The sequence below is a fragment of the Silurus meridionalis genome, chromosome 8 (genome assembly GCF_014805685.1).
Source record: "Silurus meridionalis isolate SWU-2019-XX chromosome 8, ASM1480568v1, whole genome shotgun sequence".
In the NCBI taxonomy this organism is placed as follows: Eukaryota; Metazoa; Chordata; class Actinopteri; order Siluriformes; family Siluridae; genus Silurus; species Silurus meridionalis.
Genome location: NC_060891.1, coordinates 5,725,075 through 5,736,495, shown reverse-complemented (window position 1 = coordinate 5,736,495; position 11,421 = coordinate 5,725,075). Strand labels below are relative to the sequence as shown.

The window sequence follows — 11,421 nt, the reverse complement described above, 5'->3', positions numbered from 1 at the left end:
AGAAATTGTATTACAGAGTGAAGGGATTTGAACAAGAAGGGCCATTTGAGGACACAGCTGCTCCAAGCCTATTCTAGTACACTCCCACATCCTGTCCTTTTAATTCATTAAACATCTTAAAAAAAACAAATGCATTTGACCACCACAACTACTTTCTGAACAAATAATGGGCCAAAGAAAGGGTATTTCCCTTCATGACTTTGTTTTCAACATATCACAAGGGTGACACATACCTAACACTATTTGTCATCACTATTTCTGTTCTTCAAAAAAGAACAATATAATCACCAGAAAAACAAGTTTACTATAATACTTGATGTCTACACAGATGTTCATGCTGGTATTAGTTTGATTATTTTGGAAATGCACTGCTAATGTTTTATGGATATTCTTGCTAAATGATTGGAACACCTCCACACATGCTCTACATAGTTCCTGCACTTTTCTATTAAAGCTTCGATCAGTAATTCTAAAGAATAACATGTAATGTTTCTTATAGATCTTTCTCATAAATACAAAAATCTACATTAATCCATGCATGCAGAGTTCTTTATTACCTATACACTGTGAAGCATAAGTAAACAAATTATGTTTTATGATACTTCATATTTTATATCTATAGATTATCTCAGTCCTGACTCTGTCTAAGGTGGCCTTGAACCCAACAATAAGCAACTATCATCACCCCTTCCAATTTATTAATATTTGACAAATGCTACCTTGAAGAAATAATAGCACTGATTTAATACATGTCAAACAAGGTTAAGGGGACAGATATAGCTCTTCTGTCAAGCAGGATAATTAATAATTGGTCAAATATATAACAATAATAATACATTTTTGAAGAATGGAAATTTAGCTGTTATTGCCAATCATATTTAACAACATTGATTTGTGCAATTTGTAGCCCATTTGTGCCCATTCGCTCAAACCCTAGCTTGTCAAGCTCTAAGCCCGAACTCAGCGTGCCGACATTTAAGAAGGCAAATTATATTTATTTCCAGTTACAAGAACTGTTAGCTAAACACTAGCACAAGAGGCAATTTGTACCACAAAAGTGAATTTGTCTTTTATACTCCACTTCTCTTAGTTTATGTAAAGATTGCTTGTCTATGTTTTAGGCATGTCCTGCTATTCGTGCTTAGATGTCCTGATTATGTCACATGCACATTTCAACAAAGGGGATCAGTCAGTTAGTCATGCAACATGTTATGGCCTGCATCATGTTGATCAGTTCTTAGCTTTTATAAGCACTTTTATACGCAATAGGCTGTTTTGCTTAAAAAACACTTCATAAATAAAATGATATATTATTAAAGGAGCCAAAGAGACGATTGTAAACTGAAAACAAATTTTAAAAAACATAGAACATTAGAACATGTTCCTAATCATAAACACAGTCATATTCGCTGAATCATTTTAAAATCTGAATGTGCAGCAAATATGTTTTACTTTTAAAAAGATATTCTACCTCAATTATTGAATGTGTTCCATGCTAACAACTGTGCAGTTTTACAGAGATGATGATTATATTCATAAACTTGCCTTGACATGCCCATTACTGATGTGTCATCATAGGTGAGCATTAAATGCTGACTTGCGAATATAACAATTTTTTTCATGTAGATGTTATCTACATATTAAGAATCTTAGAATATATTTAGAATATTAGAACCTATTTAATGCCAGTAGTCTTGCTGTGTTATTTAATCAAAAGGTTTCAATGGAAACCTAATTTCAACACCTGTTTATTAGAGCAGGTTTTTATATATTTTATATTATACATTATGCAAACTAATTCTTTACAAACAAACAAGGAACAGAATATTACCAATACTAAAAACTTTTTAAAAAGCCACATTTTGCATTTTAATGAGTCACTTTTTGAGTTCTGTGCCTTTTTGAGTCAAATGATCTGACTCACTAAAAAGTTGGACTTCCAATACACATACTGTATGCATCTCTGTTCAAAAAATGCATGCTCAAATAAATTTTCCTTATAAAAACCGTCCATTTCGTCCATTCGCATTTGCTCAAAGCCAGGCATGAACGTATTTTCTACTCCAGTCACTCAGTGATTGGTGAATGTCCTGATCTAAATAGCAGCTTGCAGAGATATAACATTTACATATTATATACCCTCATAAAAACAGTAGGTGAATTTTATGACTCACAAACAGTATAGACAAGGTTGAGTATAACAGGACATGTGACTACCCGTTGTGCAAAAAACTATATTATAACACTAAGTACTAGACCACTACTAACTTCATAGGCCCCAAAGAAACATACAGTAAAAATACAGTGTTTCCGGCCTCTCTGCAACACAAACATACGTACTGAAATCTAAATATAGCCGTGCTGAACTTTCCCTACTAATAAGGTAAACAGTGCCCCACCTCAAAACCTGATTGTTGAGATTTCACACGGTTTAGGAGTCATAATTAGTTTAGTTCTTAATGAAATTTATTTGAAAGTTGTAATCCAAATATACAGCAACAAATAATTAAGTATAGTTCACATATCAGCTATTTTTCTGATACGTGAAATGTTTTTATATAGTTTTAAACCAGGCAGGTTTCAGTGTTTTGTCTACGTGTGCTTCACACAGTAGGACCAGACTTGCTGACATTCAGCCTTCAACAAAACAAATCAACTTGCCCTTTCACCCATATACACACCCACTAGAGAAGGCTCTAGAGTGGGCATATCGGTATATCAACGTGTCATCAGGACTACTGCTGTGACTAACACCAATTGACACTTTCCACTGAGTTTAGCTGCCACTGAGCCACAAGCAGCATGCGAGTCTATACTTAACCCTACCAGGAATAGTGCTGCTCACATTTCCACAGTCCCCTCTGAAGTTTCACAGAGCAGAAGTACACTACTCGGTTGGGATTTGATTTGAGCTACATAACCTCTCCTCCAGTTTCTGTGCCACTCTTGTCCCACTTATATCACCACTAATGCCCACACATCACATGCAGCTCATATATTTTCGATGGTATTTCTGTGTTGTTGGCAATGTGCCAGCTTTGGATCCGTATGGTTACGTGACTCAGGAAGAACTCTGTCCTCCTATCGACCTCCACACCTCCTCAGTGGGCTGACTCAGGCACATCCAGGAAATAGATGCCCAAAAACAGGATGATTGGGGAAAAAAGATTTTGGGTATTTTTTGTTTTTTTGTTTTTTTTTACCTAAGTTACCAGACACTATCCTACATTATTGTATAATAATAATAATGTAATGTAGTGTCGTAGTTGATGCAACACTGCTAACAACAAAATCCCAGCAGTCAGAGAGCAAAACCAGATTTTTTTTTGCTCCACAAAAACTGTATGATGGTAGAGGAGATAGCCACATGCTAACAGCATAAATAATAAACAGCACAAAAGATTATCCTGCACTTTGTTGACCACAGATCATGGCTACACCATCTTGTTTTCAAAGGTTCACAAAGCTGAGGCTCTTTTCACAATTCAAAGTATGCTTTTTGCAAGTCCATACAAAGCAACCATAACTGTGATCACACACAAATGCATGTCTTTCACAGCTCACATCCTTCCGCCTTCAGTAAACTGCTTGTACTGACAGGTGAATTTTATTCATTTTGCTTTGGATTTCTGCTGCTTTTATGAAGAAAGCTGGAAAAAATTAGCTTTCAGTGATCTCTCATTTTGCTTTAAAGCTCAGAAATTCCAGAAAGCTGTAGCTGTTGACACCTTTGAGAATAGAATAGGGTTCCTTTCAAAATAGTTATATAATATATCATTATTATAAAAACTGATAACACCATAATATCTACACATGTACATGCATAATTTAATAGTAGCACCATGATCCAGGAAGTGCAAGAACAGGTGTTATGTTTTGCAAAATAATTTTTGAAATATAGTGCTATACTTATTTTATTTATATTTATTTTATAATAAATACTTATTTAGGTTCCCTGGTGGTCTAGTGATTAGGATGCGGCGCTCTCACCGCTGTGGCCCGGGTTCGATCCCCGGTCAGGGAACCAACCTCAGCCACTTTCAGTGCCGGTCCCAAGCCCGGATAAATGGGGAGGGTTGCGTTAGAAATGGGCATCCAGCGTAAAAACATGTGCCAAATCAAACATGCGGATGATCCGCTGTGGCGACCCCTTACGGGAGAAGCTGAAAGAAAGTTTTTTTTTAAATAATAAATACTTATTTATTGAATTTGCTCAGTGTGTAATTAGAAATAGCTCTTTGATGGCTCTTCCAACTTCCAAGCATCTATCCAAGCAAACTATACTAGCAGATAAACCATTAAAGTGTAATAATTCATAAAACTTTCATAATCCTTGGTTTACCTCAAACTACATAAAGTGATTTTAAACCATAATGCCAAAGGTGTGTGATGAGCAGAAACTTGTCATATAGAAAGTTTTGGTCAGATGTAAGCCTTTTATATATATAAGACCAATCCTTTCAACCTTAAACATTTTTATTAATAATACTAGCCTATTTATCAGAAACAATCTATAAAAGCAAAGCAATAGGTGTTGATTTTTCTTAGTTATGTTTGGTTAAGGAGTGTATTTTGCACATGCCTTGCATAGATTTTCATGCTCTTGCCTACCTGGGTAATGAAATAACTACTCATCAAATCAGAGTCTGGCAGCTCCTCGTATACCTTTGCTGTTATTGAGATTGTCAGCTCTAAACATAACCCTATAAAATGCAGTAGGTTTTGTTAGTGGTTCCAGTAGTTATTAAGAATAGTGCTAGTTGTTTAACATGGAGGTTAGGGTCATGGTTAGATAGTTGAGGTGATTATTAGTTCATAGTTAAAGATTAAACTTCTACGATGGAGCATACACCTAGCGTATGTTACAAGTAACCTAAAACTACTGCTGGAAATCTTTGGTATATATATATATATATATATATATATATATATATATATATATATATATATATATATATATATATAATTTAAACAGTTAAACAGTAAAATTATAAACTTATCAAACTTATCAAACTTCTTGCTGGTATTAGCATACACAACTTAATGTAGGTAACTATCATTTTGCCAAGAAGGAATTAATCTTTGTTATATAACTCCTTATTTATTTATTGTTTGTTTGCTTGATTGCTTGTTTTACTTACATCCGGTCTTTTGAAGCAGTAAATGGCATAAAGCAACATCAAGCATTTTCAGTGCATTCTTGAATTCTTGATTCTGATTAGTAATGTGATTATCTAAAAGTTTATTTATTTTTTGTTTTAAGTCCTTAAAGAGGGAGAGAACAAGAGAGAGAGAGAGAGAGAGAGAGAGAGAGAATAGAGAAGCTGGTAAGGAAACTATTTATATATTTAATAACAGGGATGATAGGAACTAACTTGCTATTTACATGTGACTTAAAAAATACAAAAAAGGATGTTGGATCGAGGATTTTTTAAACTATACATTTATTTAATTTTAGAATTGTTGTCAAACTGCTATGGTATAAGTAGTGTAAACAAAATGACAAAATGATAAATAGAGTTGATAAAAAATTTATTCTAACTCCAAGAGGGTGAAAACGACTGCAGTACAACTTTCCACTTTTAATATATATATTTATTATACTTATACTTAATTATACTATATATATTTATATTATCATGACTTTTTATTCTGACAGTGAATTACAGTGCTTTAACCAACTTTAACATAATATTTGTTAAGAGCACATTGCAATAATTACTGTAGCCATTTTAGTCCTCATTAATTATGACAAAAGTAGGATTTTGGGTCGTCATTAGGTAATATTTTAGGTAATTAAGAAAACGCTGCTCAATTTAATTCCACAATATGCATTGCTGATAGAAACTCAGTGTCATTTCTCTTAGTGTTATCATATTTAATTCAAGTAAAGAAGTCCTATATTCATAGATAAACTGTCATACCAGCTCTCGATTTATGCTGAACATATACATGTTTGTGTGGGAGAGGGTTGAGATTTAGATATGAGGAAAAAGGAGTCCAACTTGTCAATAAGTGTCTCCCATTATGCTTACATAAGCATGTTAAGATGTTTGTTCATGAGTAATCTGCAACTCAGGGCTGTTTTATGGCAAACATGTGCATGTTTAATAATTTGCTTATGGATCTGTGTTCCTCATTCCTGTGCTGTACAGATTGCTAAAGCATTCCTTAGATCATCCCTTGGGTGGCACAGTGGGCAGCATTGGTCCAACCACTACAGCCACAGAGGTCCGAACTCTTGAACTCTTCATAAAACTTTGTTTTGCTCCCAAATGACTTATGAAAAAAAAGATAGAGGTGCCATGTATGAGCGGTGCTTCTCCTGTTACAGCTGACCCACCCGGCCAAGCCTAGCGCTGTTACTCACTGTTTCAGCGCTTTACTCAAGGCTCTTGTGACCTTTCGCACAGTTTCCCGGCACGCGGTTCACCGGGTTTGTTCTGACACCGCTGACTCCCCCGACACGCCCACCCGCGGCCGCGCACCCCACTTCGTCCAATCGCGTCGCTGACATGCGCTGATCACGCGTCTTTTCGCACGCTATTGGACGAGAAGCCACGCATGCTCGTTTCTCATTGGCAGCATGTTGCCACCCGCCAGTCTGTTGTGAATTTTGTTTTTCTATTTTTTTCCCCCCATGACTTGTTTTACTCAGCTGGGGCCAGGGCTGAGTTGTGAAAGCGAATTGAATTCCGGTCTCAATCGGCACTACACGGGCGTTCAGTAGCACGGACTCCTTTGTTCTGTTCTGTGATAAGAGGCATTTTTGAAGACATGTCCACGCGGCTTTTCCCGAATATAGACGAATCATCTCAGGTAAGAACAAATATACACACTTATTTACTCACTACTAACGTTAGAACTGCAAGTAGACTCATGGTTATTGTTGATTCACACAAAGTCCCCATATTACATGTATATTACTCACCATAAACAGGCATTTACTACTTAATCCTATTGTTATTTTGTATTTTGTTGGCTACTTTTTGGCTGGTGAGTTTGTATTTGCTTTATGATTTTACACCTATAGAAAACAAAACAAAGGTTCCTCAAGGGTTCATTAGATGGTTCCGGCTTTCTAAATTGGTTCTACTTAGGGGAACCTTCTGATATATATTTCAAAGTATCTTCATGAACTGTACTAGAGAGACAAAGGGGAAGGTGATGGATGGGTCCTAAAAGTGGCTTTGCACAGCTGCAGTTTATTTTGTGTAAATTGTGTAACAATTTGATGTAAAGACTAAACTGAAGTCTCAGAATGAGCTGAAAACTCTTAATAATCGCAGTTCTGTCCATCCAGTAGGTCTGTAAACAACTCCTCACTTTGTTGTGTGTGAGTGTGAGTGTGTGTACGTGCATGTGTGAGAGAGATTGGGAGGCATAGTGTGAATCATAACTGTTTTACACATTGGGAATAGTTGGCTTCCTGAAGCACAAAGGGCATTTTTTTTTCTTTTCAAGCTGCATTTTTTTACAAGAGCATCCAGGAAAGTCCTCCTAAAGCGTATATTATGTATTTGTGTCCTTCTCAGGGAGCTCAGATGGACGTTCACAGGCCGTATATGGAGAGGCGAAGGCATGACAGTGAGCACTCTTTGTGCAGCGTGCCAGAGTCCAACGATCTGGAGGCGGCTGAAGCCCTTGTCTGCATGAGCTCCTGGTTTCAGTCATCCCAAAGATCCGGCAGCTTGAAACCTCGTCCTCTGACCCCAGCCTCTGATTCGTGCGATTCCCTCTTGCATCCTGAACCCCCGGAGACCCCTGGAGACTTTGTTTCTCTCTCCTCCTTGGTAAGAAAGCTTAACAGACAAATGCAATCTTAAGGAAAAGTGCAATATACATTTATAAGCTGTTTCTTAAAAATCAAAACTTTCCCTCAAATAACACGCAGCCTTGTTATATGTGAATTCGGTGTTTCTTCACGGTGTTTAATTGTTTGCCTGAGATGGCTTTATGGTTGCTCAGATATTTGTAGTTGTATAGATAAGCCTCCTCTGCTGGATGAACTTCAGCATGAGTGTCCGTGTGCAATTAATTACTTGGCACTATAAACATATATATTTTTGCATGGTTTTCATGTGTTCGTATTGTAGACCTTAACGCAATGTCTAACATTTTTTTTATCTTCCTCTTTCCTCAGTGTATGACGCCACCTCACAGCCCCAGTTTTCCTGAGACCACTGCTCACATCCCAGTTCCCTCTTCACCCTGCCCTGTAAAAAAGACTTGCACCAGTATAATCAGTGCCAGGCTCCAGCAACCTGTCGTGACCTCCTGTTCTGAGATGTCAGCTCCTGGGAGGTTTCCCACTTCTGAGAAACCTTCTTTTCAACCTTGCAGATCCATGGCTACCAGTGTCATCCGGCACACAGCTGACAGTTCAGTTTACCAGAACATTCCACACGCTGTCCAACATCAACAATCGACCCCCATACACATTCAGCCGCCAAAACAGCCACAAGTTCCTTTACCAGCCTTTTCACCTTGCCAATCCCACACATCCAGCACCACATCAGCAACATGTGTAAACAGCAGTAGCCAGTCCTCCAATGACAAAATCATTTTCAAATCTACTTCTAATTCACCACTTTCCACAGCCAGTCCACCTATCATATGCCAGATGTTCCCAGTGGCTCAACCAGGACTTATTTCCGCAGCATTTATCCAGAGTTCCGCTTCAAAGTCAATTTTGCCACAACCAATTTTTGTTGGTTCTTCAGTTCCACAAGGTACTGTGATGCTGGTAATGCCCCGGGCTTCTGTATCTCAGACATCGCCGTGCTCACAGCAGGCAGTTGTGACTGTAGGCAACACCAAACTATTGCCTCTGGCACCAGCACCTATCTATCTACCCTCAGGGCAGAGTGGCACCACACAATCAGAGTTCTCTCGTAGGCGCAACTATGTTTGCAGCTTCCCTGGCTGCAGGAAGACTTATTTTAAAAGCTCTCACCTCAAGGCACACCTTAGAACACACACAGGTAAGGACAAAATCAGATTTGCTGGATTACTTAAATATGCATACTGTTTACATAGCAGTCAGAAAATGTGTAGTGTTTCTCTAAGTGTCTTTTTGTTCGTTCCTGCAGGCGAGAAGCCATTCAGCTGTAACTGGGAGGGCTGCGACAAAAAATTTGCACGCTCTGATGAGCTTTCCCGTCACCGGAGAACACATACCGGCGAGAAAAAGTTCATCTGCCCTGTTTGCGACAGGCGCTTCATGCGCAGTGACCACCTTACTAAACATGCTCGCCGTCACATGACCACCAAGAAGGTACCCTCCTGGCAAACAGAGGTTCGAAATCTCAACAAAATTACAACAGCCAAGGCTCTGCCAATCAGCATGCTGTTACCGGCCTCAAACTAAATCTGATTGGAGCAAATCTTTTATTTCAGTTACACATAGACTCTTTATTGGAATGACGAGGCTGCTAATTCTCATGGACAAATATGGACATGCACTGGACTCTCTCTTGTTTTCCATTCATTTTGTACACTTTGCAATGAACGCAATGTTTTGTTTACTCACTTTATAATCATTCATGCACTCTTTTTTTTTTTTTTTTTGCCAAAGTCTTTTTACTATGTTTGTCTTAATTATGTTTATATATATATATATATATATATATAATTTTTTTCTTTTTCAATTGTGTTGGAAATAAATGGCCTGTTTCTTACTGCCTAAATACAGGACAATTTTGAACATTTATGGATCTTTGTATGAATAATTATCTGAACTCTGCTAATCATATAATTTAATACTCATTTTCAGTAAACGGTGATGAATCAATAGTCTTTTTTAGTGGTTTTTTTATTTTTATTTATTTCTTCTGAGTGTTGTTCTGGGACATGTAAAACTCACACCTAAAGAAAGTGAAAAATGCAGTTTACATTGAAACAGGAAGTATGGACTTAAAAGGAAAAAAAAAGACATTTATAGTGATGATGAGGTGTTGAGTATTTAATCTGACACACACCCTTTTCTTAGGTCATGTTTTTTCCTCTGACATTTTGCTGACTCAGGTGGAGAGCATTTCCTGTGCGCTTCTTTGAAGTATGGGAATGAAGATCTTTTGTATCACATTCAGTACAGTTTAAAGACTTGCTCACAGATGGCAGGAGAGACAAAATACTTCACGTCGGATTATTATTTTGAGGTTGACCACAACTTGGATGGATGCACAACACTTTATGGATGGTTAAAACAAGACATTTAGCTAGAAATGGCAGTTTATTGTCAATGTCTTCTCTCAAACTAGCGGAAAAAAACCTGACCAGAATATTAATTTTACTTAATGCAATTAGAAAGTTGAAATTTCGGTGTGAAAAAGAACGGTTTCTGAAAAGCATTTTTTCTCATACATAATCCACACCTAAGTTGCTGACCCGGTCAAACATATAGTATTTTCTTAACAACAAAAACTATGAATTTTGAACCAAAAATCTGTTTGGAGATGACCTGCATTTATGCAATTCTGCATATTTATTCCAATCACTAATTATTAGACACTACTCAGGTAACTGTGCTTGACAGCAGCATTATTATCAGCAAACATTTTTTAAAAGTTGTTTAAGTACATCTTGAAAAGTAAAATATTGTAATAAAAAAAATAAAAATATATATATATATATATATATATATATATATATATATATATATATATATATATATATAAACGATGTTTGGTTTGATAGTATGCAAAACATTTTGCATAAATAAAGTGTTTACTCTGCTTACTTGAAATGCTCACTTGTAAGATCAGCTGGAAAGTTGTATAGTGATATTTGAAAAGTTCCTTTAAAAAAGATCTAATTAATAAAAAACAAACTAAAAATATTAGTAATTAGTTGATCACTTACTTACTTACTTAATTCAACCCCATTAGCATGTGCCTTAAAAACAACCCCAAATAGCCATTGTATTTTATATAAGCTTCATAGTACACACACTTCCCCAGAGTGAAAAAATTCTTTTGTTTCTCTTTGGTGAAAGAAAGCAGGCAAGTCCCTTACACACCCAGTAACGCCGTTACTTACGGGCCAATAGAATGGCGTGGCTGACTGTAGCGCTGAGAGGCGCGACCAATCAGATTTCAGAAGTGACACCCGCCCCCCGCCGTACCTTTTTACGCGTGTAACGTTCACAGCATCAGTTCAGACAGCGACACACTGTGGGCAGTTACAGTATTACAAATTACGGCTGAAAAACTTTTTTTTTAATTGCAGGCAAAAAATAAATAAATTATAAAATAAATATAAAATTATATATATATATATGTATAATTTTATAAAATAAATATAAAATTATACATATATATATATATATATATATATATATATATATATATATATATATATATATATATATATATTATTATTTAAGACTTATTAGGCAGCAAAATCATACTTTATAGTGGT

At 36.5% G+C, this 11,421-nt stretch overlaps 1 protein-coding gene across 1 annotated transcript; it reads left to right on the top strand.

The window, feature by feature from the left end:
* The first annotated feature begins 6,632 nt into the window (after window positions 1-6,632).
* On the top strand, window positions 6,633-9,793 carry klf11b (Kruppel-like factor 11b). The gene is made up of 4 exons (XM_046855993.1): window positions 6,633-6,819; window positions 7,536-7,793; window positions 8,144-8,984; window positions 9,093-9,793. The coding sequence occupies exons 1-4, from the start codon at window positions 6,778-6,780 to the stop codon at window positions 9,368-9,370; spliced, it is 1,419 nt and encodes a 472-aa protein (XP_046711949.1). The 5' UTR covers window positions 6,633-6,777; the 3' UTR covers window positions 9,371-9,793.
* The last annotated feature ends 1,628 nt before the right edge of the window (window positions 9,794-11,421 follow it).